We start from the raw sequence: 22,953 nt of genomic DNA, 5'->3' as shown, positions 1-22,953 counted from the left end.
ATACTGGTACCATGGTAATATTATGGTACCAAAACTTTATGATACTTATAATACCAACATTTTTGAATACTGTAGTACTGTTTCATATGATACAACCGACTTTTTAAACCTACCGTTATAAAAACCTGCTGGCGCCTGTTATAACATTTTTATAAAGTCAGTTTTGTTTATAAATTCAGTTGAATTTAAGCAACAGCCACAAGTCTCTTGTATGTGTAGGTCCAATAATATCCACATAATTTTCATGCACATATCAGCAGGGATGCAGACCCAGACCCATACCCTGAGAGCAGTGTGCCTACAGTGCATTCTGAAAGTATTCAGACCCCTTCACTTTTTCCACATTTTGTTACATTACAGCCTTATTCTAAAATTGATTAAATAAAACATTTTCCTCATCAATCTACACACAATACCACATGGTGCAAATGTATACAATATAAAAAATACAGAAATACCTTATTTACATAAGTATTCAGACTCGTTGTTACAAGACTTGAAATTGAGCTCAGATACTGTACATCCTGTTTCCATTAATCATCCTTGAGATGTTTCTACAACTTGATTGGAATTCACCTGTGGTAAATTCAATTGATTGGACATGATTTGGAAAGGCACCTGTCTATATAAAGGTCCCACAGTTGACAGTGCATGTCAGAGCAAAAACCAAGCCATGAGGCAGAAGGAATTGTCCGTCGAGCTCAGAGACAGGATTGTGTTGAGGCACAGATCTGGGAAAGGGTACCAAAACATTTCTGCAGCATTGAAGGTCCCCAAGAACACAGTGGCCTCCATCATTCTTAAATGGAAGAAGTTTGGAAGCACCAAGATTCTTCCTAGAGCTGGCCGCCAGCCACACTGAGCAATCGGGGAAGAAGGGCCTTGGTCAGGGAGGTGACCAAGAACCCGATGGTCACTCCGACAGAGCTCCAGAGTTCCTCTGTGGAGATGGGAGAACCTTCCAGAAGGAAAACCATATCTGAAGCACTCCACCAATCAGGCCTTTATGGTAGGGTTGCCAGACAGAAGTAAAATACACATGATAAAATACACATGACAGCCTGCTTGGAGTTTGCCAAAAGGCACCTAAAGGACTCTCAGACCATGAGAAACAAGATTCTCTGGTCTGATGTAACCAAGATTGAACTCTTTGGCCTGAATACCAACTGTCACGTCTGGAGGAAACCAGGCACCGCTCATCCCCTGGCCAATACCATCCCTACGGTGAAGCATGGAGGTGGCAGCATCATGCTGTGGGGATGTTTTTCAGTGGCAGGAACTGGGAGACTAGTTAAGATCTAGGGAAAGACAAACAGAGCAAAGTACAGAGAGATCCTTGATGAAAACCTGCTCCTCAGACTGGGGCGAGGGTTCACTTTCCAATAGGACAACGACCCTAAGCACAAAGCGTAGACAACACAGGAGTGGCTTCGGGACAAGTCTCTGAATGTCCTTGAGTGGCCCAGCCAGAGACCGGACTTGAACCCGATCGAACATCTCTGGAGAGACCTGAAAATTGCTGTGCAGCGACGCTCCCCATCCAACCTGACAGAGCTTGAGAAGATCTGGAGAGAAGAATGGGAGAAACTCCACAAATAAAGGTGTGCCAAGCTTATAGTGTCATACCCAAGAAGACTCAAGGAGGTAATTGCTGCCAAAGGTGCTTTAACAAAGTACTGAGTAAAGGGTCTGAATACTTATGTAAATATGGTATTTCAGTTTTTTATTTGTAATACATTTGCACACAAAAAAGACCTGTTTTTGCTATGTTATTATGGAGTATTGTGTGTAGATTGATGAGGGAAAAAACTATTTAATCAATTTTAGAATATGGCTGTAATGTAACAAAATGTGGAAAAATGAAGGAGTCTGAATACTGCACTGTATGTGTGTGTCTGTGGGAGAGAGAGTGATGTGTATGTGTGTGTGTTTATGAGATTGAGGGAGGGCGAGTGTGTGAGGAAGGGAGGGAGAGTGTGTGTGTCTGTTAACTGAAGAGTCAATAAGGTTTCTTGCAGTGTTTTCCCCTTACTGACTCAATGACATGCAGATCATTATGCATGTTTATTCCTTCCTCCCATTCCTCCAGCCAAATCACAGGTAGGGCTTTGTGAATATGAGCAAATCAGCCATTCTATGCAGTATTCTATTATACACAAGAAAGTGTGAAGTTAAATTCAATGTTTTTTATTGAGTCGAGGCGTGAATTTCAGTGACTGGTTCTTGGAGAACGTTTAGAAAATGTGACCAAGCGCCGGGGGATGGGACAAAAAGGATCCTTGGCAACAGATTTTTTTCCACCGTAGTATTTATATATATATATGTTTTCTTTTTATTTAACCTTTATTTAACTAGGCAAGTCAGTTAAGAACAAATTCGTATTTACAATGATGGCCTACACTGCCCTATGGGACTCCCAATCACAGACAGTTGTGATACAGAGTGGATTCCAACCAGGGTGTCTGTAGTGAAGCCTCTAGCACTGAGATGCAATGCCTTAGACCGCTGCGCCACTCAGGAGCCCGAGTGGCATCGTGATACTTGGCCTGGTATCTTATCGTTTGTAAAATGTTGGTATCGTGACGAGTCTACAGCAAAGGGGTGACCAACTCCATATTAATGCCCATGATTTTGGAATGAGATGTTCGACGAGCAGGTGTCCACACATTATGTAGTGTATCTCTATTCGAGGGAACCTATTAGACTGTATTGATTCAATACATTCTGGCCAATGGCTACTCCTGTTTATACTGTGTTGTGCGTTGGCCTTTTGTATTACCCATATAACATTTTTTTAACACATCCATTTATCAAAGAGACTACAAAAATATTTAGATTTTTCTCACTCCTATTTCAGCCAAAGCTAAAATGCTGTACTGTACATAATGTCTCTCTGTGTCCTCTTAGATTGTCTTCTTAGAATGATGTCTTAGAATGTCCTCTTAGAATGTCTCAGAATGACATTGAAAGGTTCTTGGCTGACAAGATGGTTACTGGACTGGAAGGAAACTTCCTAGATGAATGTATCTCACTGTGGTGTAATCATGGAGATTTATTGTAAGGCATTCAAATATTTCAAGGATGCCCCAAATCCATTTCTCTCCAGCTCAAACTATATGCTTCTCTACCATTCATTCTGCTTATCAGTAGGACATGCACAAAGTCTAATATAACTGACCATAAAGCGAATCCACCAAAAGAGATTCAATGAAATAGTGATCAGTATGAGAGCTCAGTAGGTCTTGGTATGGCAACTCAGTACCTCGTCTCACCCAGTGTTTTTAACCCTAAACAGAATTGCACGGGCCTGTGTTTGGGGCACAACAGTGCACCTAGACGCACCACACACGTTCTGCACACGAGATCTCCATCGTCCTATAGTGTGTTTTAGGTGACAACAAAAAGGAGGGGCTATTCCTCAAGGTAAAAGGAAAGAGAAAAGACTAGGTGTGTGAAGTCAGCAGGACGACCTGAGCTACCCAGCAGACATCCCTGGACCCCTTGCCAAGACAGACCTCGTTCTCAGGTAAGAAGGGGATTCACTGGCTTTCCCAGGCCCTGTTTTACAACCATCTGTGTTGTTATGATCACTTACACATCCATAGGGTGGGTTGTTGCTATAGCACCATTAGATTCTGAAGATTGTATGGCTGTAATGGTGATCATTGTATATATTTGGACGGTCAATGTAAATTCACTTTGTAAAGTCTAAATATTCTCAGTAGGTTGAGCTAGGTTGGTGTGTTCCCTACGAAAGGCAGTTGTCAGGTAGTAAATATATGGATAGGTATCCTTGACCTTGAGTGATGACATGCTGATCAGCATGGTGACCTTCACTACTATTAGTCTGCAACAGGGAAAATGGCATTCTGGGCATATTGGAATATAATATTACAATAAGATCAGAAATATTATGTGTCCCTCTATAAATTCAAATGTATGTGTTATGTTTCAGTTTATGAATGCTCTAAAAATTTGATAAATAACTATTTGTAGTTCACAATGTCACCCATATTGTATCTGATGTGAACTATACACATAATAGTATTTAAATGTAGGATTCATTCCCAATATCGTCAGTTGGAGTTGAGGCATTAGAAAAGTAGAAAACTCATTCTAAAAACGCTGGTAGGAAAAGTTAGATTGCTAGATTTGACCTGGTCTTCTAATGGTGGAATTGTCCATTGTAAAACAAACTAGTTTTTACCAGAATGAGGAGATGGGTGTCGTATTTCTATATTTCCAAAACATTGCAGTGTAAACCCCAGTGAGTGACCAAGGTCGAGCCAAGGGTGTCCTGAGGCCTGTGGCGTCCGCCCCACATTTCCTCCCTCTGCTGTTTTCTCTCCAAACACCCACAATGCCCTCCTGCTGCGTCTCGGTGTCTGTCTCACACCACAAGGACATTTTACCTCTTCATCCTCACTGTGTTTGGGAACAAGAATGGGACTGTGCAGGAGGGCAACATAGACACAATGGTTTTAATGACATTAGTTCCTTATTGATCATACGAGTATAATCATACAGTGTAATCAACCTTCAGCTAGGAATAACAAGGGTTAATTCAAGATGGTGTTAAATTCTAGAAATGACCACAATGGTTACTGGTATGTCAAATCAAATCAAATCTTATTTGTCACATGAGCCGAATACAACAGGTGTAGACCTTACAGTGAAATGCTTACTTACAAGTCCCTAACCAACAATGCAGTTTTAAGAAACTGTTTTATTAAAGTGACTATGCATAGATAATAACAGAGAGGAGCAGCAGTGTAAAATAAGGGGGCAATGCAAATCGTTTGGGTAGCCATTTGATTAGATGTTCAGGAGTCTTATGGCCTGGGGGTTAAAGCTGTTTAAAAGCCTCTTGGACCTAGACTTGTGTTGTTATAACAGATGCCTTTTCTCGTTTTGCTCCCAGTCAGGTTGTGTGCAAGATGGGCCAATCCTCAGTTCTGGTTATGCTGGCAGGTAAATCAGACATTTTCATGATAAAGATGTATGGGGTAATGCAACAGATGAATTCTTCAAAATAAAATAATATTATTAAAGATTTTATGGACATTAGTACCGAAAGCTACAGTGGGCACTACAAATCAGTGAAACAACAGACAAGTTCTGCTTAGCCTTAGAAGGAATGTTTTAATGCACTTGACATTGACCTTTTGTGTCCTTCCAAGAAATGACAGTTGACCTTGACCCTTAACATGATCAAAACTACATATAAACTTAGATCCATCCACCAATTGTTTTAAAAATGTTTGTTATTTTTCTCTCCTAGTTCTCTGTGCATTCTTCGTGGAAATTGAAGCAAGTAAGAAAAATCTGATTTTGTGTTGTCTCCAGTTGTCTGACGGGTTGGTCAAAACTTGCTCTTTGTTAGACTCTGCTTTTCATGAGGTTTTGTTTTTATGTGACTGTGAATGAGAACTAACTATTGTCAGCAGATTTGATCACTGTCACTTAAACTGCGCAGGCAGTCAGAGCAACATGTGTTTTATTTGCTTGAGGTTCATTATCTGTTCTCCCTTTCTCTCCCCCCTCTGCAGATCCATTTGTTTACAGTAAGTAGCTCATTCCTCTACACTCGTTCAAATGGAACTGATAAATCACCACCACCAAACAAAATGAACATAGTGGTATGTAAGTGACCATATTCTTATTGGATATGAAATGACATCAGAAATATGCTTCTGTCATTGGATGAATCATTGTACCTGTGTGACCCTGAGCTGTTGATTGTTCACTTTCCCAGACTATGAGAGACTACGAATTGGAGGCCTGATCATTGCAGGCTTGCTTGTAGCAGGTGGATTGTTTGTCCTACTTAGTAAGTACACATAGTCCAATTACTAATAAGTTCTTACATTATGAATGTAACTCAAGAGGATAGACCCAGACTTTGTCAGTGTTTGTAGTAACATCTCATTATTCTCTCTTCAGATCCCAAATGCACTAGAAAGAACAAGTAAGAGCCTATGTTCTATCCATATGTTTATAAACCCTTTACTAGACCTACATAAAGGTTTCGCAAATAATGTATACTGTAAAAGAAATGTCCTTTCATATGATTGTTACATTGTACTGTTGTACTGTGTGTGTAAAAAAATGTATCTTGTTCCAATCTCTACTTTTTATTTTCTTTCTCCAACAACTAAAGAAAATCTGAAGATGACACAAGTGAACTCTAAGCGTCTCTAAAGGATGGAATCTGACTAACTGGTCGCTGTTGTTCTAATGATGAAGATTCGGGGGTGGGAATGGGGCAGGGCTCTGGCCATGACAATGTAATGACACCTGAATGGATGTGAGAGCTGATGGAGGGTGGGTGGACCACAATAAATCTATTTACTGTTTTGTTTCTTTATTGGCTCAAAGATATGGGTTTATTTTAAGGTGTTTTACGGTGGTAGTGAGATGTATGATGAACAACTGATACATTTAATTTAGCTATAGGCCCTAGGCATTATGGTCAAACAGAGTTGTATTGAGCTAAAACGATTAGCCTTCAATTGTTTGTGTAAATTCGTATTAATGAAAAGCCAAATAAATACCATTGAACACCATTGTTAGAAGTAAACAACATGTAAAACGGTTTGTGTTCAGAGATGTGCACTGTGCATGCTAGAATACGTAACCAAAGCAGGTACTGTACACAACTATTTAGAATATATTGATGTGATAATGTTCGATTTGGTATCTGCCATATCACCGTTTTTACATAGGCTAATGATTTGTTATAGCAACAACAAGTCATTGAAAGCAACCAATGACAAACAAATAATAAAATCCTCCTCCTCTCCAACGCCTGCAACTTCAATTTAAACTCAGCCTATTTTCAAGCTGAGCAAACCTGTTGAGCGTCAGTGAAAAAGGGTGTTGGCGTCTGTCTGACTCAAGAGTACGTTCGTCTATTGTGTGTCGCTCCATGCCCGACATTTCTAGTTTTTGCCCCCTACACACATCTCCATTTGGGTTTAACGCGTGTCGGAGGTAAGTTTTGATTTTATAACAATTAGAGTTCTTGTGAATGCTCAGCTGTAGTTTCATCAAAAGTATGAGTATGTTTACCGTGATTAATTATATTCATTACATCATCCTTAAAGACAACAATAGGCTAATCTTGTCTAAGTCATTTCTAAAATGTTTCCTTTGCGCATCTTTGACCAAGACAAACTATCACTCAATATTTTCCAGTAGTAGTAGCCTATCTCTAGTAAGACCTTAAATAACTTTAATTCCTTTATAGGCATATGATTTTATTTCCTGACAAGAGTTGCTCAGATTTGGGGAAACGTTGAGTAGCCTAACTAAAATACTCCAAAGTGTACAATCTTTATTAGGCTATTAATTGTGTTTATAGAACAAAGATCGAACCTGCATGTAATGTAGTTTCAGTTTGTATCCTAGAGTATAGGCCTATGCGAGACAGAAAGAACGAGCGCATATGAGCCAGAGCCATGTGCAAGTATTATAAATAGTGTTTCTTCGTAACGCAGACGTATTTTAAAAAACCTGCTTTTATGAATTCAGTTCGTTACTCGCGCTGTTCTATAACAGTGTTCTGGATGTTGTTTGTAATATCCAAACAAAAAGTCCGTAACCTATAGGCCTAAAGCAACTTTTCGGCTATCGGCAACTTTTCTTCTCGTTTCTATTCTGTTTAGCACTGGTGTCCAGGCAGTCTTATAAAAGAGGGAGGACCCAATTAAATCCGCTGATATTCAGTATTTTATCTGGCATTACGCTCATGGAAAACAACGGAACATGTGGTCCAACCTTTATTGTATTCAATACATTTTTCTAGAGCCAGATTGTTCATGTCTGTTGTGCTCATCGTCCAGCTGTGCTTTGATGGGTGGAGGGGTGGTCAGGCCTAATGATGGGATAATAACTCTACATATCCTCTCCCATTAGCCTATGGATTTTTTTTTTACTGGATCAGAATATTAAGTATTTTATTCAATTAATGTTGCAAGATAATACGTTTGGGACTGGTAGGCTAGTTGGTGTGCTGTCCTTCTGTAATGGAAAATGCATCAGTGCACATGCCGTGGTGTGTGGGGAATTACATTTGAATTAGCATTTCTATTCAACATCTCGGTGGTACCCTTCACACACTATTGTGCCAACCCAAACCGTAGGTTACCATGCAGGCTTGGATATTTTATTTTCACATTGTCCTTTTCAGCATGACTCCTGCAACTATGGTGATGCGTAACCAGGCCAACACAGTACAGCATGGCTCAGTTATGTTCTGCTCACTAGTGTGACATGGGTAGGCTAATAGACATTTTGAAATGGTATAAATGATTGATTAGTAGACAGACATGTTATTAGGAAATTGCTGTTCTATTTCAAGTCTGATACAAAAACGGCATGTCCCAAGTCTCCTGTAGGCTATGCTTATGGATCTGTGATAACAGGGATTTGGGATTCTGGTACAGTGCTAACAGCCCAGCTGATAAGAAGCCTGATAAAGCTGTTATCCTGGACGGATCTTTATTCACTGTGGTTACTCCAGCACAGTGCTGTTGCTAAGGTGATTGATACTGACAGACAGACTTAAAACTGACATATAAATGTTATCTCACACGCAAAAGCTAAACGTGTTCTACTGCCTTCAGTGGGTCGCCTACTGCTGGCTCTAATCATTCACAATGTTTGTCTAGACCTCAAATACGGACGAGCAACGTTCAAAAGTGAGGACATCGGAGAGACTGCCTCATTAAAAATAAGAGATTCAGTGTGATTACAGAGTGTGACTTATTTATTCTGTGAGACATTACAAATCACAAGAGATGATAGGCAAGCCATGGTTCTAAATTTCCTCAGTTTTAGGCTCATTTGACTCAGATTCAGATAATTAGGGTTCATCACACATTCACCATAGCAACAACATCACTCTTTACTTCAGATATATGAAAAGCTTATTTCAAGGCCTCCCTGCCCCAGAAGCACAGCAAAGCAACACCAAAGTCTTTCCCTTGAAGAGAAGGCCGTATGACTTCTTTAAACAGTGAAGCTGCTGTTGCTGCTATTGCTAACCTTGTGGCTGTGGGTAGGAGGGATGAGTCATGGCAATAGTATGCCACGTCCCCCTTCTCCATTGAGCAGCCAGAGGAACACATTGCCCTGCTTTGCTCCAGCAGCTACTTCTTCATCAAACACTAGCAACAAGGAAGTGGCTTCAATTAGAGGTCGGCCGATTATGATTTTTTTCAACGCCGATACCGATTATTGGCGGTCCAAAAACCCGATACCGATTAATCGGCCGATTTTTCTGTATATATTTGTAATAATGACAATTACAACAATACTGAATGAACAATGAACACTTTTATTTTAACTTAATATAATACATCAATAAAATCAATTTAGTCTCAAATAAATTATGAAACATGTTCAATTTGGTTTAAATAATTCAAAAACGCAAATGTGTTTGTTCCTAAATTAGCTGCCCGCTAGATTCCTTTGTCCAGGCACCGCATCCTTTATGGGCCATGGCCAGATCCCAGATCCTCTCTATGGGGGAGTGAAGAGTGAACCTGTATGAGTATGGAGAGATGACTGGGTCATAGTGGGAGTTGTACACACACATACACACACACACACACACACACACACACACACACACACACAGGACAAACACATATTCACTGTAAACATTCTGTTTACACAGAACCCCTGTGAGTGTGGAGCAGTGACTTGGTCATAGTTGGGAGTTTCATCAACACACACATCTGACATTGAAGCTTTATTCCTCAGCCTGACAATCTTTCAGTGGTATTTAAAAAAAAATGTACTAGGCAAGTCAGTTAACAACAAATTCTTATTTACAATGACAGCCTACCCCGGCCAAACCCTAACCCGGACGTTGCTGGGCCAATTGTGCGCCGCCCTATGGGACTCCCAATCACGGCCGGTTGGGATACAGCCTGGAATCGAACCAGGGTCTGTAATGACGCCTCTAGCACTGAGATGGAGTGACCTTAGACCGCTGCACCACTCGGGAGCCCGTATTGTGTGATATGGAAAGACAAATTGACCTGTTCCGAGGCCTCATGGAACTCTTAGATTAGTCATATGGCAGTGGACACTGCTGTTACTCAAACCTTTACCCAACTGGCATTACGTCTCTCTGCCTCTCTGTAGTGGGGGCCGCAGAAACTTGTTCTCCAGTCCTCCTCATGTTGGTAGGCAGAGTGAATAGAGGGAGAACAGTAATAGAAGAGACTTCACAAACACAAAGAAAACCAAAAAATCCTAGATTTTATCAATTTCACAAGTACCTTTATAAGTAACTTTACACAAGTAATTTCCCACTTATGTGATTATTCTTACTCCTAATAAATGTAGCTAGTCCTAGGATGACCTTTTGAATCATTTGTTATAAAACCACACATTACAGAAGGGAGAATCTCATTCTAAGGCTTCCAGTGATCTACCATTACAGTGAGAACTACAACATGGTGATGTGTTTACCTCATAAATGAATGGCTTTTCAGGCAGGGCCAGGAGCCTATGAGTAGCTACATCATTAACTCCTTTTATCCCTTTGAAGAAAAATGACCACCGGCTCTTTGAAGCCCTCAGATCCAACCTTTTAGGCTTCTGGGCTTCCTCCGAAATAACTGTGAATTCAGGGTTCTGCACTGTACCAATGTGACAGACTGGCCAGCATTCTGGAATATATCTCCTGGGATTCTTAATGATACTGCAGAAAGAGGGATCTGGACCCGCTGTAGAGGAATGGGTGAGTCGTGACTGACTGAGATGGCCAGATGGAATGACAGGGAGTTAGGAAAAGAGAAAGGGAGTGGATGTGAATAAGGGAGTAAGCACAGATGTAGTGAGTGAATGCGGGTGGGACTGGTGTGGGTGTGTACTCATCGTAAGTTTAGACAAGACCCTATTGTGAATGAGCAGGTTAGTGAGTGAAGTGGGATAAAATGTAGGATCTGATCATAAAGGTGGAAATTATGAAAAAAGAATTGAGTGAATTAATAAATTAATGAGTAGGCGCGGAGGAGGGCAGTGCAAGGCGAAGAGAGAGGGCTGAACCGAGTCGTAATGTTACCACACAAACGGCTGATTCTTCCTTTGCTTCAGGCATTCAGTGGCAGGGAGGCCATCGTGACCCATGTTAGAACACTAAGCCCATTATGACCAGGCCTGGTCTCCAGGGTAAATCTGCCTGGTGGGGAACTGAGGGGATGGCTAAGCACGATCCGCAGCGCTGCCTAGCATTGTCTTGAACAGACAACCAACAACCCTAAACATTGCTACATGAATCTCACAAGATCGGCCACACCTCCACCCTTTGCTAACATTTACTCTGTAATATGATTCCCAACTTGAATAACTAGAAAGAAAGAACCCCGGGAGATTCTACCTCTCTCTCTCCCCGAATTGGGTTGTAAACCATCCACGGACGATTTTTGGAGGGCTTCCCGCTTGTTGCATTCCCTCTCCCTCACCAACGTTGCTGGGTAGAGGGAGGGTGCGCTCGGAAAGAAACCAGGGAGGGATTTTTTCCCCTGGTCGCTGCCAAATGCCAAATAGTATGAGTCGCCATACACTGCTGATGGAGGGAGGCTCTCTGTTTTAGCTGTGTGTTGTTGTAAAAGCTGTAGTGTTGTTATGGGAGCTGTAGTGTTGTTGTAGGAGCTGTAGTGTTGTTTTAGGAGCTGTAGTGTTGTTATAGGATCTGTAGTGTTGTTATATGAGCTGTAGTGTTGTTATTGGAGCTGTAGTGTTGTTATATGAGCTGTAGTGTTGTTATTGGAGCTGTAGTGTTGTTATATGAGCTGTAGTGTTGTTTTAGGATCTGTAGTGTTGTTTTATGAGCTGTAGTGTTATAGGAGCTATAGTGTTGTTATAGAAGCTGTAGTGTTGTTATAGGAGCTGTAGTGTTGTTTTATGAGCTGTAGTGTTGTTATATGAGCTGTATTGTTGTTATATGAGCTGTAGTGTTGTTTTAGGATCTGTAGTGTTATAGGAGCTATAGTGTTGTTATAGGATCTGTAGTGTTGTTATAGAAGCTGTAGTGTTGTTATAGGATATGTAGTGTTGTTATAGGAGCTGTAGTGTTGTTATCGGAGCTGTAGTGTTGTTATAGGAGCTGTAGTGCTGTTACAGGATCTGTAGTGTTGTTATAGGATCTCTAGTGTTGTTATAGAAGCTGTAGTGTTGTTATAGGAGCTGTAGTGTTGTTATAGGAGCTGTAGTGTTGTTATAGGAGCTGTAATGTTGTTATAGGATCTCTAGTGTTTTTATAGAATATGTAGTGTTGTTATAGGAGCTGTAGTGTTGTTATCGGAGCTGTAGTGTTGTTATAGGAGCTGTAATGTTGTTATCGGAGCTGTAGTGTTGTTATAGGAGCTGCCCACACAAAAATGTACCATGGTAGTACAATGAAAAAAGTAGTACCGTAGTAGTTTTTTCATTATACTACTAAGGCAGGAAAATACCAAGTGACCAAAAACATAGTAATGTATAGTACCATAATTTCCGGACTATTAAGTGCACCTGAATATAAGCCGCACCCACTGAATTTAAAAAAAGATATTATTTTGAACATAAATAAGCCGCACATGCCTATAAGCCGCAGGTGCCTACCGGTACATTGAAACAAATGAACTTTACACAGGCTTTAACGAAACACGGCTTGTAACAAAAATAAATAGGCTTTAACGAAACATGGCTTGTAACAAAAATAAATAGGTTTTAACGAAACACGGCTTGTAACAAAAAATAAATAATTAGCAGTAAGCTTTAGTTGTCTTTTTGCACTGAGTCAATTCCTCACGCTGCTGTTTCCAACGTCTTATCATCGACTCATTAAGACCAAGCTCCCGTGCAGCAGCTCTATTTCCTTTTCCAACAGCCAGATCAATCGCCTTCAACTTGAAAGCTGCATCATATGCATTTCTCCGTGTCTTTGCCATGATGAGGGTGACAAAATGACTACCGTAATCAGAATGATGGGAAGTTTGAGAGCGCTCGATTTAATCTAAACAGTAAACAAAAAGTTGTTTGACCTTAACCCGTTCGGCAATTTCATTGGTCTAATGAAAGCTTCATGCCGCCAAAAAACTGAGCACATCACAGAATGTGGTTTTTCTTGAGAGAAAAAAATTGAAAGCGGGAAAAATCCATATATTAGCCGCGTCATTGTTTAAGCCGCGAGGTTCAAAGCCTGGGGAAAAAGTTGCGGCTTATAGTCCGGAATTTACGGTAACATTGACTACTCGCTATGCAATGGCAAAGTGTAGGCCTATTATACTCTTAAACCCCTTTTAGCTCATAGTGAAAAACCACAACACACATGGTCTAGTAGTGCAGTGTACCCTCTTAAACCTTGGAACCTGGATAGGATATGGTGAGAAGAATGAAGGGAGTCTAAATCCTTGAAGATTGTATCTGGTGCTTGTCCAGTATGTGTCTGGTGGCGTACACCACATGACGGAAAATAAATGTAGCCTTATCATGAGCAGAAACAAAAGGGGAGCATGAGATAGTTGTGACATAAGGGATTTAGCTACCAAATCTCCTCGAGACTCCATTCCTGTCCAAATCAGTAGCCAGCCCTTTCAGAAACATCATGTTAGGCAGAGTATGATCGAAGAAGGCCAAACCCCTGGAACTCTGCTCCAGTCCCAGCATGTTTGTTATGTGGTTCCCATTGTCTCTCTTTCTCTCATTGTTAGTGTGTGGTTGCTGATGGGTGAGTCGATTTCCTCTCTTTGTCTTTTATTCATAAGGTGTGATGGAAAATCACTGGGGTCTAGTTACTTTACGTTTTGTCGCTGGAGCCATGCTCAATGATCCAGCATTTTTTCCCTTGTGGATTTTCTACTCCTTTATGGCATTTGACAGTTATATGATTATAAAGACATTATAACCCAAAATATATATTGAACAAGGAAAAGCTGAAACATAATTGGGTTTGAAGGTTTGGCATGAGACGAAGCAAAGCACTCTGGACAACATTCAAGATCTGCTCAGAAGCCATTTTGTTCAAATCTAAATCAGATATGGGACTCCAGGGAAAGCTAAACGTTGTGTCAGGTCTCTGTTGACATTGGAACTGGTGTGAGCCAGTTTTGTGCACTATATGAGCTGCCATTAGCTTCCCAGGTTTGAAAAGGTCTAATCAAATCAAATAGGTAGTGGGACAAGGGTAATTTAATTCTAACAAGTGGAGCCTTGATCAGACAATCAAGCGGGTACATCTTTTTTGAGCAGCAGAGCTCTTGCTTATGTGGGTGTGAAAAGGGCAGGGTGGATGAGTGCCAATTTGCTAGGGTGCACTGCAGTCATAGCACTCAGCTACTTTATCATATAAAGTCAGTCTAATATTATAAAATGATCATATTATTATGTCATTACTTTGTTTCACTGAATTGTTTATGTTCTGTCTTCCCCAGGTGAAAGAGAGTTTGAAGATGCCTAATATCTCTGCTTTGCTTTTATTGACATGTGAGTGGCAGGTCTTAAAGACCAATCATACACAGCTATTAATACCACTTCCTGCTTAGGTTTCCCCAAAGCTACCATCTCTGTTCATCTTGTTTTGCCCAGTCTTCACTCACAACTCTGGCTCAGTATTCAGCACAGTAGATACTACTGTATGTTTTGAGTGAGAGAGAGAATATGTTTTTGTAATGTTATGAAATATATATGGTTATGGATATGAAAAGTATACCAATCTAGAACTAAATAGAGGAAGGATAGATTCATTGACCTTCTCCAGTGCTATTCAAGGTGAAAGCAGTTGAGTGACCACTAAAGTTACAAGTGCACTTGTCACAGGGACGGAAAGCTGACTTGTTTGGGACATTGTTGGGATGCCATGTTGTCAACGCATTATGCTGTGTGCTTACCATTGTGTCTCTTCTGTTTGCAGTTACGTCCCTTGTGTTCGCAGAGGAGCAGAAAGAAAGTATGTAACTGACAATTGTTTATCATAATAGCGTTCCATAGTTTTATTACTCTAAATCTTTTGACATGCAATAATATGGTCTCCAGATAAATCATTGATTCACAAATTAAAGTAGGCCATTCGCTATTTGCCCATTTGAGGTTGGGTGCGTTCCAGTTCTTCGTATTATTTTCGAAGGTGTCTAGATGCTGTATAAACTGACCTTGTCATATTTTTGTCTCTACAGTGGAGGAGGAGGATCCATTTACCTTTGGTGAGCAGAGAGATACATCTTTTAGAACACACTCAACAACTCAACATTCCTGGCTTACTGTGTATGATTAATGCTTTTTTCCTTTCACTCTATCTCTCCCATTCTTCTCTCTCCTGCTCTCTCTCTCTCTCCTGCACTCTCTCACCTGCACTCTCTCCTGCTCGCTCTCCTGCTCTCTCTCTCCTGCTCCCTCTCTCTCTCTCTCTCTGTTCAGATTATCACAGGCTACGTGTTGGGGGGTTGATCCTGGCAGCAGTTCTGTGTCTGATCGGCATCACCATCCTCTTCAGTAAGACTCCATCACATAAACACATACACATACTCACACATGATGACACAGTCATAGCATGTATTTACACATGCTCACATTAACATAGGACACAGATTGACTTGTGACCATTTCTTCTTTTAACAGGCGGACACTGCAGATGCAAGTTCAACCAGGACAAAAGGTAAATGATCTATCAGATCAGTGCATTCTCAGTTCAGTCCAGATCAGGGCACACACTTTGTGTGAAACTGTACGTTCAGGTAGGTGTATGTGTGTGTGTTACGTAGCTAGGTGTCGTAATGTATAATGGAATGTAGTGTGAGTTGACACACTGGTTTTCTCTCTGCAGGAGGAGGTCAGGAAGCAACGCTGCCCAGCCACTCAACGACCAAGGTCTGTTCCCCTGACCTCTCAATCTCCTCTCTGATTGGCCCACACTGTACACTGGATGATTCCTAGCCATCTGGATGCATAGTCTTTGCTAGGAATATAATGAACATATATAACTGAATGGCATGTTTGAGTGATCATTACAAAATATACTCTTCAGAAAAAAGGATTAGAAATCTGTTGCCATGTTGGAGCAACGGGTGGGTTTGGGCGTTATCTTGTTATTACGCTCTCCATCTGTTTCAGTGTTAGTTGCCTACTGCCAGGCCTTGGCATAGATAACACTGTCAGCAGGCATTGGCTGTGCTGTATGTCAGTCCTGCTATCACACAGGTGGCACAGAGACCCAAACACTGGCTGACTGATTCTTTCCACCATGACTCACTAACTCCCTCCATGCCACCTCTGTCTCAGTGTTAATTTTGGCGCTCTTTTTTAGATTTAGTCTAGTCTTAGTCATTTTAGCTCAAATATAATTAAGTTGCATTTTTGTCATTTGAATAAGGATTTAGTCTAGTTATTGTCAAAATGACGAAAACAGTGGCCAATTTTAGTCTAATGCCTTTTCATCACATCACATTTATATTGCCTCATTAACCTATGTTAAACATAAATCACTGACTTCCATGTGCACAAACATGTCTTACCAACATATCTTTCTGCATAGCATCCTATTCTCTTCCCAACAGCAGAAAAATGACAAACATACAGTACCATTCAAATTTTGGAAGCTGGATGAGAGAATGCCAAGAGTGTGCAAAGCTGTCACCAAGGCAAAGTGTGGCTACTTTGAATAATCTCAAATATAAAATATATTTTGATTTGTTTAACACTTTTTTGGTTACTACATGATTCCATGTGTTATTTCATCGTTTTGATGTCTTCATTATTATTCTACAATGTAGAAAATAGTAAAAATAAAGGAAAACCCTTGAATGAGTAGGTGTGTCCAAACTTTTGACTGGTACTGCATGTAAGAATATATAATAATTATTTGTCCATGTAAATTCCTAATTCAGTCTACATAGATATTACACATTACATACAAAACAAACAGAGACATACAAGCTCAGCAAGAGAGAGAGAGAGAGAGAGAGTAGCACATTCACCAGATGGTGCTGCATGGTATTGACAAATAGTATTGGTTGCACCTTCATCACTCAGTCACGTCATTGCCATTGTTATCAGTGTTCCACAGATGCCGCAGCTACATTGGTGTCCAAAAGTAGAACTGGGGCTAATGACTTTGAACGGGATCTAATGAATGTTTTGTCTGGTGATGTAGTCGAGACACTAAACCTTGAGTCCGAATCGAGTCCCCTGTGCTCACTTCCGAGTCCAAGTCTAAGTCACCAATGTTTGAGTCACAAGTCCCTATGGCTGAAGGCCTAGTCCCAGTGCTCGAGTCCTAGTCCAAGTGCTCAAGTGAGTCACTGGGTCCACATTAACTCAAAATTAAGTAATTTACCCAGTCAAATATAGTGTAGTGGCAAGAGGAATTTAATCAATAAATTGTTTTCTATCCCTTTACCTTTTTTTCTGTGCCACCAAATGTCTGCATATAGGCTAATTGTAATGTTACCAGTGCCACGTTCAGTTGCAAAATGTTCTTGGACTTTGCAGATAGAACTTCCATCAATACAGCCAACGTTATTCCTTATTCAACATGTCAGAAGCATGTTTGTTCTACATAGCATATTTCTATCTGAACCTTACAAAATGTTGCATCCTGCTGAATGCGCCCCAGATTGTCCATCAATGCATGACAGCAAGAAAAACACGTAGCGCTGGGATTATGGGTCATATCTTTTGAATGATAAGGGCTAGAATCAAGCCGTTTCTCTGAGGAAAAGAGGGAGATTTGGCTTCGTTGGTTACAGAACCTGGCTATGAAATGCAGTGGGGAAAGTGGGAGGGTTGAGCGAGACTACAAATTCAAAGACAGCCTACTTTTCTATACTCAAGGGATAGAAAAACATAGCTAGACTGTTGTTTTACTATTAAATTCAATTCTGCTATTGTTTTTAATTTTGTAAAGCAGCTTGTGTTTCTTACCAGGCAAAGGGTAGCTAACTAGAAGTGGTGGTGACTGGCTAGCTACGGAGAAGTAAGAAAGTCGCCTGTAGGGTCGAGCGGTATCCAGATTAGTAAACAAGGGTCTATTAAAATGCAACAACAACAAAAAATACACAAGTAAAAGTAATTTCCATGGAGGCTGATATGCTAAATATGCTAATGAGTGCAAGCAAAAATAAAATATTGCAAAGACATGCAATCCAGTTCATAAAGTTATACATATATAGGTAGTAGCTACCGAATGTCCTTTTTGGTGAGTTTGGACATTTACAAGCAAATGTCAACAAGAGAAATTGTGCAAATTAATTCAGTTTTGCCGCTTGCTCTAGAGCAGCATGTGTACACACTGTGTTTGTGTGGAGTTGTTAGGGCCACGGCCTGTCTGCCTGCTCTGCTCGGAGAAAAGGGCAGAGGAGCAGACTGAGGCTGCTGAGACCAGAGAGGAGAACACATGCTAGGAAATCAAAATAGCTGTGACAGCTGTATAGATAACTCATCCAAAGCACTTTGACTTCTCAAACACAGTAGAAAGCTAGCACTATATGATGCCCCGTCTCCTTGTTAATTCAGCCAGTTACTTAGCTAACTAGCAAGTTAAACCAAATACACAGCTGGACTCACCTGCTCCCACTTTCTCCCGTTGTGCTATTTACAAACAAACATGTTACTGGCTCAACCGTTCTGGTGGACTATGCTAAGCTTCATAATGTAAAATAATATGACACGTGAAATGAAGAATGCAATCTGCTTTATCTCCTAATGTATTGCACAAGTTGACTGCAGGTATTTTCTTAAAAAGTAGCTACAAATATTACAATTCATTGAAAAACTTGTATAGGTGGAGCCGGAGCGGAGCTTGACTGCCTATCTGCCCACACTCATCGCTTGCTCCCCCCGTAGCTCACCAGCTGATGTAGGCTGGGTGTGGCACATCCTTCCCACTGCTGAACAGAACTGCACTGCACATCTGTGCTGCTAATATTAATTGTGCTTATCATCAAAAAGCTCTCAATCTGTCCAAAAACTCTTGTCCAGTCCAGAACTATAGCCATGGCTGTCACTGTTTTGCCTGTGATCTGGGGACATGGAGGACATGATCATTATGGCTGCCCAACGAAGAGCCGTATGTCTGTGTTATCTCGCATGGCTTGGTAATGAATGGCTTTTAATGATTCCAGATATTAAGTCATCTTTCTTTCTGTCCACAGCTCGGGCCAGTGAGTGCTAGGAACCAAATGCCCACCTGGCAGCAGGTCAAATCCACTTCCTGGTTCTGCATCAATCAAGAGATAAAAATGTATTGGTGGAGTTGGCCTGTTTTCTGTCAAATGGAGGTTGTTTTTTTAGAGAGTGGTGCTGTCTTCCCAAGAGGGAGGTGGTACTGTGCCATTGGAGATCAGAGGTGTGCTGCTTTTACATGTGTTGCTGTTCTACCTTCCGCCCATTACTCCTGTTTCTGCTCTGCCCGATGCTCACACTGTAACTCGCCACCAGCAAGCACACACAGACAGACAAAGCAGGACACGACTTTTCCCCCATGTTCTTTGTATTTAAACAAATAACCAAAAGATGCTGTGTGTCGACTCACTCATTATTTCATTGCAATGTTTTTCACCTTTAGTGGCTCCAACTGTATGTGGAAATTATGCGGTAGATTTGACTGTTTGTGTGCGTTTTGAATTGCCATGCTGACCCCTTATAATCTTACATGCATATATATACATTACTGTAAAATAGGTACCGGTAGCCATAAACTATTATAATGTCAATAACTATTCACACACCTTTATCTTGATTATTCCTATATTAACTTTTTAGTTAAGTGTAGAAAAGTGCACTGGTCTATGCAGTAGAATCTGTTGTATGATAAATGAAATGTTTTTTTAATAGTACAGAATGTTAAAATTATTTCAATAAGCGGATGATTTAGTCTTGGTTGAGAGTGTTTGCAACCAAAACAAAATACATGTTATTTGAGTTTGCTAGATACCACTCAAACAATTACAGTCCCTGAAGAGGATTTTCTCTCCAATTGGCTTTAAATGAGTCACGTCTAAACTGAGATGTTTCTTGCCAAATGAATAGATGGTGTCTATGTTTGTAATTCAAATTAAAAGAGTTACCGTTTATGACTGTGTCCAATGTTACATTACATTATACTAATAGATGCTGGATCTCAACAATAAAATAAGTCTCTGATAGGCTCCTCAAATGTAAATACTGCAAATACTTTTCTCTTTTTGACATAAGGCCCATGTCCTGAGTGGTTCAAAGCTACTTATACATCGCCATCTACTGGATTGCATGAGACACTGCAAAAAGACTGGTACAGTGTTTCTCATACCCATAAAAGCATTTTTTGGAACAGTATTTTTCACAAGACACTAAACTCTGTGGCCTTTGAATAACAGTAAATGCATTTAAAAAATGTTGTTGCCTTCTTAAAACATGAATATATTCATCAAAACTACACTGACTGTATAAAACATTAGGAATACCCTCTTTTTCCAGCTGGCCGGTAGCCTAGTGGTTAGATCATTGGACCAGTTACCGGAAGGTTGCAAATTCAAATCCTCGAGCTGGCAAAGTAAACATCTGTCATTCTGCCCCTGAACAAGGCAGTTAACCCACTGTTCCTAGGCTGTCATTGTAAATAAGAATTTGTTCTTAACTGACTTGGCTAGTTAAATTAAGGTTCAAATTAAATAAAACATTTCCATGAAATAGACTGACCAAGTGAAAGCTATAATCCCTTATTGATGTCACTTGTTAAATCCACTTCAATCAGGGGAGAAGACAGGTTAAATAATACATTTAAGGCCTTGAGACAATTGAGACATGGATTGTGTATGTGTGACATTCAGAGGGTGAATGAGCAAGACATAATATGCAAGTGCCTTTGAACGGGGTATGGTAGTAGGTGCCAGGCGCACCGGTTTGTGTCAAGAACTGCAACCCTGATGGGTTTTTTCATATTCAACAGTTTTTCTGTGTGTATCAAGAATGATCCACCACCCAAAGGACACCCAGACAACTTGACACAACTGTGGGAAGCATTGGAGTCAACATGGGCCAGCATTCTTGAGGAATGCTTTCGACACCTTTTAGAGTCTATACCACGATGAATTGAGGCTGTTCTGAGGGCAAAAGGGAGTGGGGGGTGCAACTCAATATTAGGAAAGTATTCTTAATGTTTTGTACACTCAGTGTAGCTACATTTCAACACAGATCCCAAAATTGCTTGTATGCGATTGAGAAAAACTATAAGATCATCTGGACTGCACATGGAAACAGTCCTTTATGATATGAGCCATACGGTCTATGGTATGAACACCAGCTTATATCATTATTTTAAAAGTGAAGGTGTATCAAGGTATAAAATATCCTCTAGCATAATTAAGAATGTCCTTGCCAGTTTCCGAGCTACAGTCCAAATCCACTTTCATCATGCAACAAACAAAACTCTACCCACAGGCATTCTACCTTGAATAGAGTATGGCCATGATAACAAAATCACCTTATCATGGGTTACAGTGTATTCAAAAGTGGTCATGGCAGGTCATGTGTTGCCATGGTAACTGAGATATGAGAGTCAGCTGATACGGGCTGTGGAAACAAAGTTGTTGAGAGTGTATCATTGTATGATACAACCAGAAGGTCACAGAGGGTTTGTGAGTTAGACAAGAAGGAACAAGCTGAAGACCTACAAAGTTTTGAGCAAGAGTAGTTTACCCAGACCCATATTGAGCATACTCCTGGACTGAATACGCACTTTGGAAACTCAGTTGACCATGCTGTTTAGTAGACTTAATGTGGGTCTGGGAGACAGGCCCTGCGTGTATTATTTGTGTTTCCAATGCTCAATTCCATTTCTTCCAACAATGTGACAAGAGTGAGTCAATACAGTCACATACACTATATGTACAAAAGTATGTGGACACCCCTTTAAATTAGTGGATTCGGCTATTTTAGCCACATCCGTTGCTGACAGGTGTATAAAATCGAGCACACAGCCATGCAATCTCCATAGACAAACATTGGCAGCAGAATGGCCTTGCTGAAGAGCTCAGTGACATTCAACGTGGCACCGTCATAGGATGCCACCTTTCAAACAAGTCAGTTCGTCAAATTTCGGCCCTGCTAGAACTGTAAGTTCTGTTATTGTGAAGTGGAAATGTCTAGGAGAAACAATGGCTCAGCTGCGAAGTGGTAGGCCACACGAGCTCACAGAACGGGTCTGGCGAGTGCTGAAAATGTCCTTGGTTGCAACACTCAGTACCGAGTTCCAAACTGCCTTTGGAAGCAATGTCTGTGCAAGAACTGTTCGTCGGGAACTTCATGAAATGTGTTTCCATGGCCGAGCCTGCTCACACAAGCCTAACATCACCATGTACAATGCCAAGCGTCGGCTGGAGTGGTGTAAAGCTCGCCACCATTGGACTCTGGAGCAGTGGAAACTGGTTCTCTGGAGTGATGAATCACGCTTCACCATCTGGCAGTCCGACGGACAAATCTGGGCTTGGTGGATGCCAGGAGAATGCTACCTGCCCCAATGCATAGTGCCAATTGTAAAGTTTCGTCGAGGAGGAATCATGGTTTGGGGCTGTTTTTCATGGTTCGGGCTAGGTCTCTTAGTTCCAGTGAAGGGAAATCTTAACGCTACAGCATGCAATGACATTCTAGACGATTCTGTGCTTCCAACTTTATGGAAACAGTTTGGGGAAGGCCCTTTCCTGTTTCAGCATGACAATGGCCCTGTGCAAAAATAAATGGTTTGTCGAGATCGGTGTGGAAGAACTTGACTGGCCTGCACAGAGCCCTTACCTCAACCCCATCGAACACCATTGGAATGAATTGGAACGCCGACTGTGAGCCTGGCCTAATCGCCCAACATCAGTGCCCGACCTTATTAATTATCTTATGGCTAAATGGAAGCAAGTCACACCAGCAATGTTCCAACATCTAGTGGAAAGCCTGTTACAGAAGCAAAGGCTGTTAAAGCAGCAAAGGGGGGAC

The 22,953-nt window shown here is 40.9% G+C and overlaps 2 protein-coding genes across 3 annotated transcripts; both read left to right on the top strand.

Moving 5' to 3' along the window:
* Positions 1-3,453: 3,453 nt before the first annotated feature.
* fxyd11a (FXYD domain containing ion transport regulator 11a) lies at positions 3,454-6,582 on the top strand. Its single transcript, NM_001123728.1, is given in 7 exon segments — positions 3,454-3,526; positions 4,922-4,971; positions 5,282-5,314; positions 5,550-5,564; positions 5,756-5,830; positions 5,944-5,968; positions 6,161-6,582. Coding segments are annotated over 6 exon segments (213 nt in total). The 5' UTR covers positions 3,454-3,526; positions 4,922-4,937; the 3' UTR covers positions 6,192-6,582.
* Positions 6,583-6,899: 317 nt separating this feature from the next.
* Positions 6,900-19,643, top strand: fxyd9a (FXYD domain containing ion transport regulator 9a). Of its 2 annotated transcripts, none has more exons than NM_001123725.1 (8): positions 6,900-6,993; positions 14,433-14,484; positions 14,912-14,947; positions 15,174-15,200; positions 15,415-15,489; positions 15,616-15,652; positions 15,821-15,864; positions 19,146-19,643. In NM_001123725.1, the coding sequence occupies exons 2-8, from the start codon at positions 14,451-14,453 to the stop codon at positions 19,163-19,165; spliced, it is 273 nt and encodes a 90-aa protein (NP_001117197.1). In that variant the 5' UTR covers positions 6,900-6,993; positions 14,433-14,450; the 3' UTR covers positions 19,166-19,643. The 2 variants fall into 2 exon arrangements, with proteins under 2 accessions (NP_001117197.1, XP_014011280.1); XM_014155805.3 differs by lacking the exon at positions 6,900-6,993 and adding an exon at positions 13,709-13,729 and having other exon boundaries at positions 19,146-19,508.
* Positions 19,644-22,953: the final 3,310 nt, after the last annotated feature.

This window comes from Salmo salar, chromosome 02 (genome assembly GCF_965601325.2).
Source record: "Salmo salar chromosome 02, fSalSal1, whole genome shotgun sequence".
Classification (NCBI taxonomy): Eukaryota; Metazoa; Chordata; class Actinopteri; order Salmoniformes; family Salmonidae; genus Salmo; species Salmo salar.
Note: the sequence above shows the minus strand (reverse complement) of the source record. Positions and strands in the feature narration are given on the sequence as shown.

Bases quoted from the DNA above. Each gene is read 5' to 3' on its own strand.
- fxyd9a (NM_001123725.1), top strand. From the start codon at position 14,451: ATGCCTAATATCTCTGCTTTGCTTTTATTGACAT. The intron at 14,485-14,911 runs GTGAGTGGCAGG...TTCTGTTTGCAG, and splicing joins TGCTTTGCTTTTATTGACAT to TTACGTCCCTTGTGTTCGCA. The intron at 14,948-15,173 runs GTATGTAACTGA...TTGTCTCTACAG, and splicing joins CGCAGAGGAGCAGAAAGAAA to TGGAGGAGGAGGATCCATTT.